The sequence below is a fragment of the Epinephelus lanceolatus genome, chromosome 9 (genome assembly GCF_041903045.1).
Source record: "Epinephelus lanceolatus isolate andai-2023 chromosome 9, ASM4190304v1, whole genome shotgun sequence".
NCBI classification, from domain to species: domain Eukaryota; kingdom Metazoa; phylum Chordata; class Actinopteri; order Perciformes; family Serranidae; genus Epinephelus; species Epinephelus lanceolatus.
The window spans coordinates 4,954,854-4,975,965 of record NC_135742.1 but is presented as its reverse complement, the minus strand read 5'-3'; the positions used below and the strand labels follow the sequence as shown (position 1 = coordinate 4,975,965).

The following is a 21,112-nucleotide window of genomic DNA, read 5'->3' as shown; positions in this document are numbered from 1 at the left end:
TTTGACCTTTTGGATATGAAATGTCATCACTCCATCATTTTATCCTATTAGACTTTTTTTGTGAAATTTCGTCATAATTGGCATGCATAAATTCTTGATCTGTAAGGTCACCATGACCTTGACCTTTGAGCAATAACATCTAATCAGTTCATAATTTAGTCCAAGTGGAAGTTTGTGCCAAATTTTAAGAGATTTCCTTAAGATGTTCTTGAGATGTCGCATTCCAAGAATAAAATGGGCGCAAGGTCACAATGACCTTGACCTTTGACCACCAAAGTCTAATCAGTTCATCACTGAGTCCAACTGGATGTGTGTATCAAATGTGAGGAAATCCTCTCATGTTGTTCTTGAGATATCGCATTTAATTATAAGAATAAGACAGACAAGGTCACAATGACCTTGACCTTTGACCACCAAAGCCTAATTAGTCCATCATTGAGTCCAACTGGATGTGTGCATCAAATGTGAGGAAATCCTCTCAAGTTGTTCTTGAGATATCGCATTTAATTATAAGAATAAGACAGACAAGGTCACAGTGATCTTGACTTTTGACCACCAAAATCTAATCAGTTTATTGTTTAGTCCAAATGTATGTGTGCACCAAATGTGAAAAAAATTTCTCAAGTTGTTCTTGATATGTTGCATTCACAAGAGTAAGACAGACAAGGTCACAGTGATCTTGACTTTTGTCCTACAACCACAAAAAACGAATCAGTTTATTATCAAGTCTTAGTGAACAGTTTAAAATTTAAAAAAGAAAAATCGTCATGGCATTCTTGAGATATCACATTCACAAGAGTGGGACAGACGGACACAGAACCCAAAAACATAATGCCTCCAGCCACGGCCATCGCCAGTGTGGAGGCAAAAAAGAAGGTTAGTATTTGGCAGGAAATAAAAGGGGAGGAAGATAAAGTGATGTCTTATGCTCTCTCATAACTCAGTAACTCTACCGCTCATTGTATTCAGCCTGGTTGAATTTAAGGGCCACATTTTGAAGCCATCACAAGTCCATAAAAAGGAAACAAGTAAATACACCCGCAGGAAAAAACTGATGCAAAGAAATGTGTTTTGGCAGCACTCAGAGCCCAGTGTACACAATCACTGAAGCTATGAACATAAAAATGATGAAAATAGCCTTAAAATACACTTCCAGTCATCACTTCAAATTTGGTCACAATTTGAAGCAGACAGTCCAGTGTCAGCTTTTAGGGATGTCAGACAATACGATGAATGTCTGGAGAATCCGAGTGCTACTGTGTATGTGTGGAAAAAATGACTTTAAATTTGAAACAGGAAGTGGCTGCCGATCACCTAGTCATGGACTTCCTTTCGCCTTGACTTTTGCTTATAGTGCTGTGCTCACCTGTTGTTGCAGTCAACCCCAAAATCAGACACTCAGACACGGTCACAACAGCAGAGGAGAGCTGCTTTCTCTGGAGATGAACTCACTAATAATCTCCTTTTTGCTCAATTCAGCACAACCCTACTCCAACCCTCTTCAGCTCCTGTCGGGAATGTACATCCCAACAGGACTGGTAGAGGCTGCCCAGCTATCAGCCACCATCTGAGCCAAGTTCTGCCTTTAACAATAGTTTGTAAAACATCCTATTGGAGCCAATTACCAAAAGACGATTTTTGTTATTGTGGCAACATCTGTTCTGACATTGTGCTCTGTAATATTCACTTTAGTTTCAATCTGTGTCTTATTTCCTTTTTCTCCTTAACACGTCAATAACAATGCAAACAGTTAGCCATGTCACTGTGTGTACGTGTGGACTATTACTACTAACTGTCCCAGACACAGAGCTCGCACTCCCGAAGCAGCAGTCTCCTAGCATCGGAGAGAAGGCAGGACCACAGGATGCGTTCAGCTCATGACAAACAGAGAGACGGAGAGTGGAGCAAGGAGAATTAATGTGTGGTGCTCAGCTCTACGTTCTCTAATATGATTTTACCCATTTTTTTATTCTGACAGCTGTAAGTGTGTGTAAAGCTTGACAAACCTCCCACTGGTTAAAACAACAACACGACTGGACTTAACAAGTGGAAAGGATGTATGTGTGTATTTGCATATAGAGCAGGGAAGTGAGATCTGATCACACTTGAGACGCGTGTCGAGACGCATTCTAATGCCAGGTGTGAACAGACAGACTTAGAGTTGTACATTTGTAATCCGATCACTCAGTGTTAATACCAGGTCTAAACGGGCTCATATTCCACACTAAAATCAGGCCTGACAGTTCCTATCCTTCTACTTTTTCCTGCCTCCCTTCCTGACTCAAACATCCAGTCAGGAGCTGCACAGTTTTTGCAACAAGCTAACTGAGTCTATCTCACAGAGCCATTAGAGTTGGGAGGAAAAACTGAGGAGGGAGAAGTGGGTTAAAGAGGACAGAAAAAAAGGAGAGGGGAGGAAAGAAGAGAGAATAATATCTTCAGTACAGCGCCTCCCATAATTATTAACAAGCTGACTTTGAATACATGCGCACAAGCAGACGCAGTAAAGCCTTCAGTCATGAGCCGGAGGCATTAACAAAGAAACACAAAGAAACCCACGGAGGCCTCCGGGGACGCGCTGGGCTCTGGGTGGTCCTGGTCCTCTGCCAAGAAATGCTACAATCCTCTGTAATTGTCTCCAGCACCTTCCAAACACCTACAACACTAATAACTGCCGTCAGCTCTTATCTCTACCTCTCTCCACCTCTTCCCTCATTCCTTCCTTCTTTTTCTTCCCTACAAACAAGCACTGGAATTGGAGTTCACGCAGGCTAAATCCACCCTAATAGCCTCGACCTAAGCACCTACTGATTTACAGTCGCAGTGATTGTGAGACCCACTTTCCACTGCGGCTCTTTTTCTCCGTCCCCGAGAGAAACTGCTTGGGAAAAACCAAATGGGGCTGTGCTCTCATTACAGCCAGTTGGAGGTTAAAAGAAATGGTCTACTGACTAGTTAGCTGAGCCACACAAGGCGTTTGTGTTGCGAGTTTGGCTCGACAGAACTGGATAGATGCAGGATGGCTGCATGACGGGGGACTTCTTGCACAGCAGCTGCCACCATCTTAATGTGCTTTTACTGTGCAACGTTCAAGAATGAAATATCTGCAGTATTAACGCAGGGTGGATGTTGGATTAATGCACGAGAGGGGAATTCTACACTGGATGCCACCAGAGTACAGTATATGGCACCAAAGCGGGACAGAGGCAGCGTAAATGCATGAAGTGGGATTTTCACAATGTGTTTGTACACTAGCTAGCAGTGTGTACAGTACATTAAGCTGGATGGATGGCGGTAAGATAAAACAAAGCCGGCTTTCTGCAATGCTGCTGCTGTGTATCCTATTTAAGGCTGTCCAAGGAGCTTGTGCACTGGGGAGGTCTGAAATTTCAATCCTCCTGACAATATTCATTAAGGTGTGAAATTGAGCTGCAGAACTGGACTGTAATCACATTGTGGTTACTCTCTGCTCCCTAACCCACTCCCATCCCTCTCTCTCTTTCTATTTCTACCCATCATCCCCAGGAGTCACAGCAGGTCTTTCCCACTCGATGGAGGCACTTGGCTAAACCGTTCAGAGTATATTAGCAGGCCCACAGGGGTTTAGCTCACTGAGCCACGGGTTTTATTTATTGGTCCAGGCTTCAGAGTGCTGGGAGACCTTTGAGATAGATTGGCTGAGTAATAGTCAATGTAGACAGCCCTTGTTGTGTATCTTTCCTGCATTAGCACAGCACACAGTCAGTCGGATTGAGACCTCATCATGAAACGGTATATAATATTCATAGCTATGTTTTTATTCATGTAGCTATAATCCCTTAAAACTTAAAATCACTGTGGTATTGCTACCTTAGAATGAGCCATTCATACCTACACAGGGAGCATGTCCGCATCCACAGATCCTGCCATGCTGCACTTCCATGTTTCTACAGTAGGCTTGAGCAGAGGGGTATTCAGTTGGTTGCATAGATGTCACTAAAGCCCAGTTCAGACCAAAGATTTGTGACAAGACGAGTTGAAACATGCAACTTCTTGCAATACCCCATTCTGCAATGTTCAAAAAATCTGCTGGTTCACACCAAGTCAACTAGATAGAGTTGCCACCTGTCCCGTTTTTCCCAGAATTGTTCTCTTTTTTCATCAGCTGTCCTGGGAAAAACACACAATTTGTCCCGTTTTTTGGGCAAAATGCAGCAGCAGCAGGCCAAGGAGTCCATCCAGAATCAGTGCAATCAGTGCGTCCAAATTCACACCTGTTCTTCTCTATGGTTTTTCTCCGCGACCGTGCGTCATAGCAAGAAGCCACGCATATCTCGTGAAACAGCGGAATCGTAGCTTTCCGAAAGTTTTCACAGCGAAAAAAAAGGTAAAGTTACACTAAAATGATGTATAACAGAGCTTTCATACAGCTCTGCACACACATTACTCTTGGATGGATTACTTGCGAATGCAGGGTCGCACAGAAATGCCACGCATATCACATGAAAGCGCAGGAGCAGAGCTTTCCAATGATACCACACACATCATTGTGCTGTGATCCCATCACACTATAAATCCAGATCAATTGTCTACCAAATAAAATCCTGACGAATTTCTTTACAATCCATTATACAGATCTTGTTATCAGTCACTTCATATAGTGAGGAATATCGTATCTTACCACGTCTTAGGCTTACGTGTGTTTCTCCCTGTCTATCCACATTTGTAGTCCGGCTTTCAACATGCAAATATCTCCATATTGTCCAGCTGACACTCCATCAAACTTTGTATGACAAGACAAGCGCACTTCACCTTTGCGCACCCAGACAACTGCAGCCTAATTATGCATGCTGACAGGGCTGTAGTCACCATATACATTGAGGGGGACACGTGCCCCCCCCCAATGCCCAATTTTTTTGTTTACTGCAAACAAAGTGGCAAATATTATCTTGGAGGACATCATTGCACTTGGTTGACTATTTTTCTATGATCTTAGATGTAAATATTGCATGTTTCTTTCAGATAAAACACATTTTTGACTTGTGAATGAGTCAATGGAATTTCTTGCAATAATGAAAAAATACTGGCAATCATGTCCGCCTGGCACAAACCACATGTTTTGGACAGCTGTGAAGTGACAGAATGTCCCAGCATCATGGTTCTTATATTGCCAGATTCCAGAGAGTCTCCCCTCTTCATATATGGCAGAATATGTCAACTTCCAACTTGCAATGGTGAGATACATGTAAAAATGTAAGAATTTAGTCACACAGATTTGTTTTTTTCATTGATATAAAAATTAATATGAAATACAGGCACATAGAAGAACATGAAATGATGGCAAATCTGGTCTCCTATGTCCGAATTTCATGTTCATTGGTCAGTCTGAACTGGAAATAATGGCCGAGCCCTCCGCCTCAAACATTTGGTCGAGTGTCCCTTTTTTTCACAAATCCAAGGTGGCAACCCTACAACTAGATCACACGGTGTATCATCTCTAGTCAACAACTCTCTGTGCTTCTGATCTGTAACGTTGACAGGAAGTGACCGCCATGAGACGGCGTATCATCTCTAGTCAACGACTCTCTGTGCTTCTGATCCGTAACGTTGACAGGAAGTGACCGCCATGAGACGGCGTATCATCTCTAGTCAACGACTCTCTGTGCTTCTGATCCGTAACGTTGACAGGAAGTGACCACCATGAGACGGCGTATCATCTCTAGTCAACGACTCTCTGTGCTTCTGATCCGTAACGTTGACAGGAAGTGACCGCCATGAGACGGTGTATCATCTCTAGTCAACGACTCTCTGTGCTTCTGATCCGTAACGTTGACAGGAAGTGACCGCCATGAGACGGCGTATCATCTCTAGTCAACAACTCTCTGTGCTTCTGAGCCGTAACGTTGACAGGAAGTGACCGCCATGAGACGGCGTATCATCTCTAGTCAACAACTCTCTGTACTTCTGATCTGATTTGCAGCTTTTCAGACTTATTTTGTGGCTGAATATAATTGGTAGCTTCTTAAAATCTGAATGAGGATAGTGATAGTGAGATACTGGCTACAGTTGCATTTGTACCAGCATCAGATGGACTGTATTTATAATCAATACGTCACAATAATATAAATAACCAGCACCAATTCATCAATGAGAATGTGTGTGTGTGTGGGCAGGGCATAAGCACATACAGCGAGCAGCAGTAGTAACCCAGGATGGAATAGAGGGCTCGGCAGGGACGGAGCACCTGCTGCAGCAAGCGAATACACCGTCTGCGGTCATTTTGACTTGACCAGTGGACTTCACTACAAGTTGATTGGCTGTAAAAACAGGTGACATGCTTTATGTCTTAAAACCAGCCGCCAGCTGAGTTGCAGGTGACACCATCAGCCGGCTTGCGTCGGGCTCAGACCGGCCAGTAGGCCTACACACCGTTGCAACTTTTCTTTGCAAAGTTCTAAAACGGTTTCATTTCGTCTTGTCACAAATCATTGGTCTGAACTGGGCTTAAGTCTCTTTAAGACTGCAGACTCTTCACAGGTTATAAAACATGAATGCATTTGTAAGCTGTAGTGTTTAAATTGTGTCTGTGGTTGCCGTTGAATAGACAAATGCCTTAAGGTCAAGAAAAGATGTGAAGGAGAATTCATACAGACTAAGGAAAAGATACCTGACACAATGACCATCTAAAAGGAAATAATATTGTGTCGTCTGATCCAGACATAAGCTATTATATCCTAATGATCCTCAAACAAATCTATTACTCTCTGACATGTGCCTCCATTATGTGGTGCGGTGTTGGTGATTAGACATACTCAGCCAGTATGTGATAGCAGGTTTGACAGTGTGAGCCAAATACTGCTACACTACTCTATTCTGTCTCTTAGATACTTTCATGTAAGAGACAGGAGATTCATTAGGAGTCTTCTCAGTGCAGGACACTCAGGGAAGTCCTCCCTACATGCAGTTTAATGACCAACACTTGCTCCTGCATTGACAAAAGTGCAATCCCAGCTTCCCACTCGTAAATACAGCCCATCTTTTCTTTGGAGCCGAGTCAGAGGTGTTGCTACAGAGAACAGAGCCCAGGTTGCAGCAGTGGTGGCTGAATGTTTTGCTCCTGTGTCATCCCTACACCCCCTGAGTTTTAACCTTCACTTGCTTTTCAGCATTTTTAAAATGTGCTGGTTGTGCTTCAAACAAAGCTTGAAATTAACCGCTGTCACAGGGACCCAAGACACCCTAAATAAATAAGAGGTGGATTTGACAATACAGCCTTTGTTTTTTAAAAGGGAATTATTTCCTGGCAGAGACTTTCTGTTTTTGTCCTGTGGGTGTGGAGTGATTGACAGGAGGCAGAGAGTGCAGCTTAATGCAGCAGTGATGATATTAAAACACACTCAGCTTTAGTCAAGTGAAATACCAATGAAACAGAAAACTTAAGCCAAAAGACAAATTAAGACTCTGGGATTTACAAGTCCATTTAATTTTCAATTCCAAATCAGTTTTCAAGTGCTAATTGGTTTGCATAATGTTCTTGGGAGAGACTTTGTGTGCAGACACCAAGGGGGGTAAGAGGAAGGATAGGGACACATGTTGGCAGAAATATTGAAGAAAAGGAAAGACTTACTCGTGACAAAATTTTGCAGCACTCCCTGTACCCACTTTAAAAGACAGCAAAACTTAACTTTTCCAAACAATTCTGCAGCAGAGACAGAGCTAACATACAGCTTTCAACCAGCATGCAATAAAAAGGACTTCCTCGGATTTATGGAAGGCAAAGCTACAAAACTGACGCAATAATACTTTGACCCCAGAGAGAGCGCTCTCCAACGTCACATCGTAAAATATTCAGTCCCAATATCCACTCAAAGTTATCCTGCATCAATCCACTGGAATCAAGTCACACAGAGTTTATCTGAAGCACCCAGTGACGCACCAACTGTGGAGCCCCACTGTTAAACTGCTTGTTTGCTGAACTGTGGATGCACTTTCTTCCCCGCTGCCAAGGGTCTGATCTGAAGCCAGTCAACTGAGAGATATTAAGGCTCTGATTTTGATTTCAGAATTTGACTCTCGGCTAATTTTTTTTTTGCAAAGTGTTGGATTAGACAACAGAAGTAGAGCGAATAAAACAAAACAAACAACAGTAGGAAAGATTTTTTTTTTAAAAAAAAAAAAATTTCCACAAGGATATCCAGCATGATCATATCTTGATGCATATGTTTAAATACCTTAGATTATATAGAATCATTATAGATACATTTTGTAAAAGGTACAAAGCCATTGTTCATCCATTCATCATTCATTGACTCTCCATAACAGCTTATCCTGTTAGGGGTCATGGGGGAGCTATCACAGGGCTGACACATAGAGACAGACAACCAGTCACCAATTAACCTGCATGTCTTTGGACTGTGGGAGGAAGCTGGAGCATCTGGAGAAAACCCACACTGACATGCACACAAATTGCTCCCAGTGCCACCACAAAGCATTGTTTTTCTTTAAAAATAGTTTACAGAATATGACATAAGCCCACGTGGAAAAATAGGTTGAAAAGTGAAAAAGTAAAAGGTGATATATCAATGAACATAAAGTGACAAACAGCACTATCTGCATTATGTGGCTTCTAGTAATATCATTCAACATATGTCAAATTAAATGTTCATTACGGAAAATATATTCCCTTTATATAAGTTGTAACATCTACTTAATACCCATACAAGTGCCTGAATAGAGCATTCTTAGGTTTCTGAGTCTCCAAATTAAGATTAACTGTGATAAATGAAGCAGAGTCATCTGAATTAACCTAATCATATTCATCTTAACCCAAATTAAGTAAATCTCCGAGAGCAGGGATGGGAAACCTGCGGCTCCAGAGCCACATGCAGCTTTTACATTCTTCAGCTGTAAAAATGTGTAGCCCATAAACTGATTTAAAAAAATGTTTTAACATTTTGTTAACTAAAATTTGCATCATATGTCTTTGGCCTGGCACCTTTTCCTCTAAAAACATCACCAGCGACGGCTACAGTAGTCTTGAGTCTTCCTCACAAAGCTAGCTGTGGGTTCCAAATCCAAAAAGTCTCAGGGAAAAATAGAGAATTCAATAATGTGTAGACAAATTTTTTTAGCTTTCATAGACGACGCTGCAAAGTTAAAGTAGCAAATAATCAAAAATAGCCCACTGCAGAGTAGTCACCTTGTGCTAAAACATATTAATCAATGCTCATTTAGACCTATTACTGATGCTGATAGGCTAAATTCGACTTAAAAGGCTGTGTTACCTTTATTATGAAGCTCAACTAGTTTTTGATAGTAAAGGTTGCCAAGCCCTGTCCAAGAGAAATAAAAGCATTCAAACATTCAACATTCAGCGAGGCTTCCTCACTACTAAAACTTTTCCCGGGAGTTCATCTTTCCCAGTGTTACCCTCCCCAATTTGTGCACCTTGTTAGTGTCTGAATCTGAGCCAAAACACATCACTCTGACCTCCACAATGACATCCAGAGGGCGCATAAAGTCACCTGACATCCTGTGATACTCACTGCGACAGTGTGTGTTGTCGTGCCGGTAGGAACCAGGAGGACAGAAAGCCAGGCACTCGCTGCTATCAGCGCTGAGCAGGGGCAGCTGGGAGCCACAGGACTGGCAGTCCCACCTGCTGGAACAGGTGGCACAGGATGACTGGCAGGCTGCGGAGGGAGGAGGAGAGGGGGGGGGGGGAGAAAAAGAGTCTGACTGTCAGTCACTTCAGAAATTAATTTTCTCTTCCTATCTGAGCTTCCTTCATGGTTACAGGACTGCCTGTCATAGCTTTGCCCCCTCGTCGTGGAAGGCGAAGCTGCCTGAGAAACTAGATGTGCATTTCATTAAAGGTGAACCCTGAAATCTAACATTCAAACCTGTGGGTGGTTTTAACTCTCTAGCTGCTCTGGCTGGGATGTTTTTACACTGTGGAGGAAAACTCAAGGAAACCCAGGGTATATATCAACCCATGTTGCACACATTCAAGCAAATATATGAAAAAAAGGGGATAAACAAAATGTCAATCAGCTACATCATTTCCATGCAAGAGAGTGTAACAACATCAGGAGTAAAACAGCTGCAAATTTACCTTCTGCAGCTTCTACTGCTGTAAATACAACTAGAGGAAACAGGAGATTCTGCATGTCGTCGAAATCACCATCACTGCTAGCTCTGAGATTTGCACATTAAGAGTTTTTGCAATTTAAAACGGCATTATATCTGTCTGCAAACCACACGTGTCCCAAACTGCTGTTGGCAACAAAACAAGAGCAAATTAAGTTTCATTGATTTAATCGTTTCACCAGCCAAAAAAACAGAGTTGTCTGAAACCTGCAACATTTATAAAAAACATCTGAGACTAAAGACATCACTGCAGCAAAGAAACTAAAAGATTAAAAAACAGGAATATGGCCTTTAAGATGAATGACAGTATACTGCACAGAGGAAAAAGGAATGCATTGTTTCATTTAAATATTCAGATTAAACACACCCTATAGACTCTTAAAGATTGTTCACTTTGGCAGCCAGACACTGTTTGGTGCAATGTAATCTACTTACAGACATCTCCACAAACAGAATAATGAAACCGGTGCATACGGAACGGGAGAGAAAACACACTGAGGAGACTTCAAATGTTCTTTAATGAGAAATCTCAAGATTACAGAATAAAAAGCAACTAAATCCCCTTTAAACCTCCCACACATCCGCTCACACAGAGATAGCAGGGGGGAAAGATGAGGAAGAAGAGATGTGACAGCAGAGGAAAGAAAGATCAGAATCGCCATCAGGATGAAGATGATGATGGCGATGGAGATTTGAAGGACAAAAGCAGACCTGAAAAAGAGATTGTGAAAGTGACGGATGGAGGTGAAAGGAGAAAAAGATGTAAATGTCAAGAAAGGTGAAAAGAAGTCTGAGGGGAAAGGAGGAGAAGGAAGAGGGATGACAAGAGAGACGATCTTATCAACAGGAGTTCAGACCGGCAGCTTTAGTTTCTGTCACCCACATGCACAAAATCAAAAAGTGTAGGAATTAGACTGTGCGGGACTGACAGAGGGAGACTGAGCATGCTGTGCACTACTGGTGGCCATATTGGTTCAAACAAGGATCATCCTCACACACCACTGATGGCTCTGCGTCCAGCGCAAATGAAAATCAGTACTTTCTATGAGAAGCAGAATTCCAATTAATGTTGTGAAATAATTCACCAAACTTTTTATTACTCCTGTATGACTTTATATAAATTAAATTAGGGTTTTACAAAAGTTTCTCCATTCCAATTTATAATCTGCCCTCTACAATCTTCAATCTTCATAAGCTTTGTCAGTTTTAGAAGTAATTAACTAACAGTACATTTTGTTTAATGGCAGAAAATGCCATTAAACAATGCAGATTTTCGCTAAATCATCCAATGTCAACATCCAAATTGTCAAGTTCTATAAGTAGGTGTACATCGTGTTCTGGACGCTATCAAGCACCCTGATTTACTGAGGAACACTGGAGAGTACAAGACTTTAAAAAGTTCCACTTGTTTTTTTCATGACTGTTCATCTCTTGTGATCACTGCAGCTGCTACTCAGGAAGTTAAGTGTTGACCTGTGTTACAGTTGTGATGTTATAACCATTGTGTCAGGTTATTTTATGAAGAGCAGCTGGTACAAGTCTGTTTTGGTTATTCTTCCAACAGCACTACACCATGAATCACATCATTCATTTCTGCTTCAAAGTTCAAAATAAAACCAAATCTGTGTAATATGCAAAAGAGGTTAAATGACCATTTGTAATCAGTTTTATAATTTTGATAATAATAATAATAATAATAATAATATTAATACATTTTATTTACGGAGAGATAGAGCTGGGAGTCATCCGCATAGCAATGAAACTATATACTGTGTTTTTGAAAAATATGGCCAAGGGGGAGGAGATAGATAATGAAGAGGAGGGGACCAAGGACAGAGACCTGGGGAACACCGGAGGAGAGGGGAGATGGCTGGGACGTGAAGGATTTTAACTGAATGAACTGAGTGCGGCCAGTGAGACATGATTCAAACCAGTCGAGGGGTGTGTTCGATATTCCAATGGATGTCAGTCTGTCGAGGAGGATGGAGTGGGAGATGGTATCGATGGCTGCACTCAATGGATAAAAGTTCGGAGTCAGCTGCAATAAGGAGGTCAATGGTGATTTTGATAAGGGCTGTTTCTGTGCTGTGGTGAGGACGGAAGCCAGACTGGAACTGTTTGTAGACTGGAAATAGGGTGGAGGTTACTGAAGATGTTGGGATCTGAACCGGATTTCTTGAGAACTGGAATCACAGCAGCAGATTTGAGGGAGGATGGAACACAACCAGAGGGTCTATTTCAAAGTCCAGATGTCAGTTTAAAAACATAACAAGCCGGAGAGCAGCGGCAGCTACACGTGCCAGCGTCCACTCAGACCGGAAGTTCACCCTTTATTTATATTTTTAATGCATTCTTGAATATATTAACCACATAGCTGTGTCATATTATTTGCAAAGTAACATGGAGTGCATTTACATGGACATAAATAACCCGTTTATGATTGGGTTTTTGGAGTTTCCCATTTATGTGTTTGAGCATGAAAACACCATATTCTGTTTCAACAAACTGGGATAAGCCCTTATCCTGTCACTACTTCATTTCTACTCACACAGAAATGAAGATTTGTCTTTCAGTCATTAAAGAGGCTGCATATCTTCATCCACTGCTCTCCTGTCCTATGTGGTGGTGGCGACAGTGACGGGCTGGCACCAGTGTGGAGGACAGTAATATAAGAATAGAGTAACAGCTTTTAGGTTTGAAGATAGCTCAGTGCAGCCTGGTCGCACTCTGAAGTTGTTGAAAACTGGCTCTTCGTCAATGACTTCCGGTATCAGACAGTGAAGAAAAAAGCCATTGTGTCACGTCGGCATAATATGTGGCCAGTCGCCGTTTTCATCAGCAGGACACACGGCAGGACAACAACGAAAGCTAAGGCAGCAGAAGTCTGAGCAGGGTAGTGGATGGGTCCAACAACCACCAATTTTCATCCTGGAAGCCGGTGTTCAGCCATGTGCTTTAGTTGCCAAAACCAAACCCCATGTGTTTGTTGGTTAAACATAATCATGTGCAGACACATGTGTTAGGTGTCCCCCCCTTGCTGCCAGCTCCCAGATTTCCCTGCCTGTCCACCAGACAAAATCCACCTTTTGCATCACCCAACAGATTTTTGCTCACAGCACAAGCTGGGAGTTCCTGTCGCTGCCGGCATAGGGGACACCTTAGCACACATTCCCCGTACTGTGGTGACACAGACCAAGTTGAAAATGGGCAACGTATCCCTTTAAGTTGTTTAGTGATAACACTGGTAAATGTATAATGTAGGGTTTAATATTTCCCGTCCCTCTCATCATCATTGCCTTTTTGTTTTTGTGAACATTACAGGCACCTGCGCAAATAGACCGCAGTAACCAGTAGGGTAAGTAGTATTTTTCATTTATACAGGGAATATAAAATAATCTTTAGATATGATTACAGCTGCAATAAGCCTCATAAACAGGTGATTCATGGTCATGTTAACACACTCACTGAGTGTTTACATTGTTGGTGTTTGACTATCTCCCTCATATTGTATTTAATTTAAGTTTGAGTTATATGTTTGGTAACTTCTGTGTTCAGTTGTGCTGCTGCTGCTTCTATCTCTTGCTGTTGAAGATATTTTTGTTCTCAGCGAGGCACTTCCCAGGTTGAACAGACTTAGTATAACACCAGCTACATCGACATACAATCCCCACATTCAGGACCTGAGCACCACTCTTTGTATTTCTAAAGCACAAGTGTGGAAATGCTGTTAAAGATTCAGCCGCTAGCATTAGCAGCTAGGCTTCAGAGTTAATACCTTTATCTGTGCCTGATAGCTTTACGGCGACCGGGCGTTTGGTGTTTACAGCTTCATGAATAGCTGTGGGCAGTAAATGTCTGGCTCACCAGGAGAACAGGTCAATGGGATGCTAGGAATTCAATGCAGTAAAATGCTAAGAAGATTACGCCTGTCGCAGGTCAATGCTCGGTCAAGGTGCTACAGTTGGTTTCCAGTCAGGCAAACGTGACTGTGAACAAGCTCCAACACATACATGAATAAAGGATGAAGAGGAAAATTCAACAGAGTCAGCCCCACACACTTACACAGTTGCATTACTAAATTTTAATGCTTTGACTCTCAGTATTTCCTGTTGAATGTGGAGCCAAAGGTTCTGCCTCCAATCAGTGGCTGACAAATTAAAGGTTGCTTCAATCTAGTTCTTCTTAATAATGTTCAATAAATAATTCTGTGCAGAGACAGATGCTGCTTAAAGTCAGAACCTGGATTTAATATATATACCTGAAACTTTCTATTCCATAAAAATGCAAATTTTTCTTACTTTACAGTCATCAGAAAGTACAGGAACTAGTGTCCTGTTGGCTTGCAGGTAGCAGTCAACAAAAGTTAATTTTAGGTACAATAATTCTGGAATCATACATCTACAATATAGAGAAACATAAACTCATAGACACAAATACACAGGTTAGTGCCACAGTGTGAGAATCCCTGCATTAATGCATTGTAACATCATGGCGATGTATTTGCAAAGCACATTTATCTGCAATGTAAAAAGTGAGATCATGTGATCATGAAAAAATTTTGGAGGTCGGTGCTACAGTTTGTGTCTCGGATGACCTCATCCCTTATTACCCATAAGTCCCAGACTCTGCGTGTTAGGCATGTTTCCAGACAGTTTTATTCTGCCTTAGAAAGAGAAAACAATGGTTGAATTCTGTTAACTATCATTATCGTTACGAATATTATTTCCTTTTAAATGTGATGCCATATGTTCTTTCTTGTTGCGGTGTTCGTATATGTTTGTGCAACTTATTAGATGTTTAAAATCAATAAACATATATTTGCAAAAAAAGAAATCATTGTAAGAAAAACGATTGATCCTACCTGCACATACTCGTCCTTCTGCGTAGTAGCCAGCTGGACAGATGGACAGACAGCGGCCAAGATGGAGAAAGGCCTTTGGGTCCCTGCAGCTCTCACATTGGTCGAGAGTCCCCGAGCATGACAGGCAGTCTGCATGGCACTGGACTGGAAAACACACATTTCATTTGTTTAATTTCGAGATGCGTAAAAATAAGTACAACATGTTTGCATCCAAGGCAAATATCGGAATATTGAATGGTAGGGCTGCCTGCTGAAAGTCAGAGATTCCAGTCAGCAGTCAAAGACCCCTCAGTTGACTGAGATAGCTCCAAGTCGAGCAATCGTCTCCTTTTTTTTGCTTGTCTTTGTGCTGTGCAGCGTACTTCTGAGGACATTTTGGTTCTTGGATTTTGCTGCAGAGTGAGCACTCTTGACTTTCACACTACTCTTTGGTACAGTCAGCTGCAGACGTGATGCAGCGGCACAGAGGAGGAGAAACTTTACACCGTAAGGCTCAGATATAACATTATCTTCTCTCCTCTGCTTGGAAGTGGTGAATTTACAGCTGAGAGACACGTAGTACGACACAGTCTCTGGCTTTTATTTGCTATGTAGTGCCAGTAAAAAAAATTGTTGCACATTTCAGATCTGTCATTTGCCACGTAATCTTGTTTACTATATTACATGAATGCCGTTGTCACACTGAGCATCCTGCTGGGCCTCATTCAAACTTTATAACTTTACATGGAAAAAACAAGTCGTAGTATATTTGTATAAAGTTGGGTACAGCCCTAGAAAAAAGATAAAATATGCATAACTACAACACACACACACACACACACACACACACACACACACACACATTCAATTTCATGCTAATTTTATTCTATACATCTGGACAGACACTGTTGATGGCACTTGAAGACTTGAAGTTTCACTCTCTCTTACTCAGTGACACACACTTTCTGACATTTAATTTTATGCAAATTCTGTCAATCAGATTTGGCTCTGCACTGAAACTCAGTTAGCAGAGGCAGACGGATTTACTTTTGCAATACCACACATACAGACACACACACACACACACACAGTAAATTAATTTTTTTAACAAATTCCATCCACTACATTAGGCTTTACAGTCAGACTGTGTCAGCGGTGCTAGAGAAATTTCACTGTGTAAAATATGCCCTGTGGGGAGTTTCTGAGTACATCCACTACTGTCTGCCAACAACTCCACTGGTGCATTTTGTGATGAGGTGTCTAAGTGCTTCCCCTGCCCACACTGGTTCCCAGTTGGTCCGACATTTTACCAACAACTTGTGAGCACAGGCTCGTTTCTTTAATGTGTCGAACAACTGCACTTTAAAGTCATTATGCACTGAGTAAGCCGGTGTGTAAACATTTTCTTCATTACCTAAATCATAGATTACTGCAACTGGAAAGCACCTTAATGCTGCTTATATGCTGGCCTGCTGGGAACAGCTGCTATTGACAGTAACTATTATTTCACTCACTGTTATTATGACAGTTATTTCTGTAACTCCACTTAGAAAAAACTGTGTCAGTCTCAACCATGCTTGTTTATTTTTTCTGTTGCTATGCTTTACTTCTACAGGAAGACAATGTCCCCATTCTTAACCCTGCTCCAGAGCTCTGATTGTGTGCCACAAATGTGAGTAAATTAAGAAACAAAGTAGGCCTATATTTAGAAACAAAGGCACAAACATCAATCACATTCCGACGTTTTGAAAAGTCTCCTGACAATTTAACAAGAAAAAACTACAATTATTGCACTATAGCAAACCAGTCTGAGTCCTGCCGTGTCCAGAAATACTCTGATGACACAGCTATTGTGGTATGTATCAGGGACGGGCAGGAAGCAGAGCACAGGGAGCTGGTGAGAGCCTTCAGTTGCTGGAGTGAGAAGAACTGCCTTCTTTTAAACACTTCCAAGATGAAGGAGATGGTCGTGGGCCTGCCCAGGTCTAAGCCCTCCGCCCTCGGCCAGTCAACATACAAGGGGAGGACACTGAGGTGATGCAAACACACAAATACCTGGGTGTGTACTTGGACAATACACTGGACTGGTATCTATCTATCTACCTATCTATCTATCTATAGCCAAAACATGTTTTATGAGGTCACACTGACCTTGACCTTTGACCTTAAACCGCCAAAATCTAATCAGTTTATTGTGAGTCAAAGTGAACGTTGTGTCAAATTTTAAGACATGCCCTTGAGGTGTTCCTGAGATATCATATTTATAAGAATGAGATGGATGCAAGGTCATGGTGACATTGACCTTTGAACACGAAAATCTAATCAGTTCACCACTGAGTCCAAGTGAAGGTTTCTGCCAAACTTGGACAAATTCCTTCAAGGCGTTCTAAAGATATCGTGTTCACAAGAATGAAATGGATGCAAGGTCACAGTGACATTGACCTTTGAACACAAAAATGTAATCAGTACATCCTTGAGTCCAAGAGGACGTCTGTGTTAAATCTAAAGAAATTCTCTCAAGGTGTTCTTAATACATCGTATGCACAAGAATGAGACAAACAAGGTAACAGTGACCTTGACCTTTGACCTCTGGCTATGAAAATCAAATGAGTTCATTGTTTAGTCCAAGTGAATGTTTATACCAAATTTAAAGAAATTCCTTCGAGGCGTTCTTGAGATATCATGTTCACAAGAATAAGACAAATGAGGTCACAGTGACCTAGATCTTTGAACTGTGACCACTGAAACGTAAACACTTCACCCCCGAGTCCAACTGGATGTTTGTGCCAAATTTGAAGAAATTTTCTTCAAGGTGTTCTTGATATATCGTCTCTACAAGAATGAGACAAACAAGGTCACAGTGACCTTGACCTTTGAATTATGACAACCAAAACACAATCACTTCATCCCTGAGTCCAAGTGGATGTTTGTGCTAAATTTGAAGAAATTCTCTCAAGGTGTTCTTGATATATCGTCTCTACAAGAATGAGACAAACAAGGTCACAGTGACCTTGAACTTTGAATTATGACAACCAAAACACAATCACTTCATCCCTGAGTCTAAGTGGATGTTAGTGCTAAATTTGAAGAAATTCTCTTCAAGTTGTTCTTGATATATCTTGTCCAAAAGCATGACACAAACAAGATCACGGTGACCTTGACCTTTGAATTATGACCACCAAAACACAATACCTTCATCTCGAAGTCCAAGTGGATGTTAGTGCTAAATTTTAAGAAATTATCTCACGGCGTTTTTGCTATATCTTGTCCAAAAGAATGAGACCAAACAAGGTCACGGTGAACTTGACCTTTGAATTATGATGACCAAAATGTCATAACTTTATCCTTGAGTCAAAGTGGACGTTTGTGCTAAATTTGAGGCAATTCCCTCAGGGCATTCTTGAGACATTGTGTGCATGAGAATGGGACAGACAGACAGACAGACAGATGGACAACCCAAAACCATAATACCAACGGCCACGGCTATCACCAGCGTGGAGACATAAAAATGCCCACAAAAGCTCACTGTTACAGCACAGTTACTGCAAACTGCACTTAGCAATAAATACTGTGTTGACATACGTTCATTAAGAAGTAACCTACAAGCAGTGCAGTACTCAGATATTTTTCTTAAGTAAAAGTAACAGTACTACATAGCACAAAAAAACTCCTTTTTACAAGCACTGTTAAAGAAAGTCCTGAATTCAAAATCTTACTCAAAAGTCAAAAGTCGAGTCAAATGAAACACATAAACATGAACACTGTGAGTAAACATCTCATAATGTTGGGATTCTTTTGAATTGCATTAACTTTTCCATGACTTTCCATAACTAAGTCCGAGCACTTGTGACCTAAAAACATTATTCCTTCTGGGTTTGTTAAAGTTGTTTTTATATTTTCCAACTAAGGAGAGTTGTGAGGGCGTAAACAGTCTGTTCTCCTCCAGTTGACTGCGGGGAACAGCAGCTAAAATCCATCCTTAAATACAATTAATGTATGAAACAAGTTGGGAGGAAAAACATCACAATCCTGCACAGTGACCCACTCGCCAAAGTCTCCGATATCCTCTGGGGTCTTTCCGAAATTAACTGGCTTTTCAAAATCTGAAATACATCTCACAAATTAAAAATGTCATTTTGGAAACTCCCACAACTCCCTCACAAAAACCCTGTCAGCATCTGGTGTGACAGAATCAGGGTTTGACAGCAATAACATTGTCATATCTGGATGGTGGAACAAGCAAATGCATGCAGCCTCTTGTCAAACAATATGTGTGGCTGCTTGCACATGATTGCAGTGTGATTGCTCCATTCATTATGTGAATGCACAGAGTAAATACAGTGCTCGCTGCTTGGAAAAATGTGACAGAGGGATCTGATTAATGAGGAGAAGGGGAAGGAAAAATAGAACAGAACAAAAAAGGAGACTTACAGGAGAAAAAACTAGAGAGACTGTAAGGGGGAAACGGTGGTAAAAAAAAAACAGAAGTGGAAGAGAACATGAGAAAGATGGAGGTGAGACTTTAACCTTAATGGCCAGTAAGACTGTCAGTAAGCCAGAACATACTGTTCTAAGTATCTCCATCTCTCTTTTTCCCCACTCCACCACCTCTCGTTATTTTCTTTCTCTGTCTTCTTTCTCCTTTACAGCTTCATTTTCTCCCTCTTATCCATTTTCTTTTCATCTGCCACTCATGCTCACTTTTTGACCCTACTTTTCATCCTGCCATCTTCATCCTGCCATCTTCTCTCTAACTTAGAAAAACTGGACCTGTGTGCAAAAATAAGAGAGTGTGGGGGGGAGGAAGTAGAGTGGAAAAGTTGGGAGATTAAGATACTTTAGCGCTATATGTTCCGGCCCACTGACGGGCTTATTGGCTAATACATATATTAGTCAAGTGTTTATCTCTCCATTCAGCTGTGGCCAATGCGTCAGCTAGCGGAAATGCACCAATCTCCTGTATATATTCTGGGATCCACTGTGGAGGTCTCTCATCTGTCCCGAGCTCTCTCTGCAAACAATTCATTCCTGAATGTTAAACAGTGGAAACAAATGAGTGTATCTGAATGCAAAACTCCACCTGAATAGCTACAAGATCATTTCATGTTTGCTTTGACAGCTGAGGAGCGAACCAGAATTGGATTTTTTCCTCTTGAGGATAGAGACACATTTACAGCACAAGTTCAACAATCACACGCTTTGCTACAAGCCGTTGTTTACAGACGACTGCCTTGACGCACGCACACTGTACTTTAATTTCCTCACAAGCATAGTGAGCCAGAATCCCTGAAGCACAAAATTAAAAACTACAGCTGTGATTAACAGCAGCGTTGTATGAAAACAACTGATCCAGAGGTGTGGATCCAGACGCGATTAACTGCACAGTTCCACCTGATTATGACAAACACCTGATGAGAAATTTTTTTCTGTGGGAAAACTGCAGATGTGTTAACACTTGGCATCCTGCATCATTAGAAAAGGATAAGGGAGAAAAAAAAGCACCTGCCAATTTGACTGTTAGCACCAGCTTGACCTCCAACTGAGACTGGCTACCTGCCACAGTCGCTCAGAGACCAAGCCAACTTACCAACCACTGCCAACATTTACCAATTCAAGGTAATTTCACACCCTGATTCCCACTAAAAAGGCACTGCACCATTCAGTAATTCACCCATGCAGGCTGCTGCCAAATGTTCAATCATGAAACTCTTTATTTGAGACAATAAAGCCTCAAAGAGGAACAAAATCATTCAATTCCTCCAAACTTTGATTAAAATTGATGAAATAATGGTGAGGGGATTAAGAGACTTAACTATGTGCTCCACTCTAAACAGCGTGTGCTGGATCTGGTTACAGATGCACGCATTGTAGGATGTTTTGGCCTGAATTTCTCGAACATCTTAGAATCCCTCCTGATAACTACACTGATAGTTAATCTAAAAACAGTCCGACCTCACAGAAAGACTTGGGAGTTACTCATGAAACTACTTCTTGGAGAGAGCATGATGCTCATAGTTGAAAGTAGAAAATACACTCACCCTCCATTTTATTAGGTACACCTGTTCAACTGTTCCTTAACGCAAAAAGCTAATCAGTTAATACCCTGGCAGCAACTCAATGCATTTAGTCATGTAGACATGGTGA

General features: G+C 41.5%; 1 protein-coding gene across 1 annotated transcript in view; it reads right to left on the bottom strand.

The window, feature by feature from the left end:
* fras1 (Fraser extracellular matrix complex subunit 1) overlaps positions 1-21,112 on the bottom strand; it is a 411,473-nt gene that overhangs the window by 217,333 nt on the left and 173,028 nt on the right. Inside the window, exons 12-13 of the mRNA XM_078170455.1 lie at positions 14,990-15,133; positions 9,525-9,671 (exon numbers count right to left, since the gene is read on the bottom strand). Of these exons, the coding sequence (XP_078026581.1) occupies positions 9,525-9,671; positions 14,990-15,133 (291 nt within the window). The remainder of the gene's footprint in view (positions 1-9,524; positions 9,672-14,989; positions 15,134-21,112) is intronic.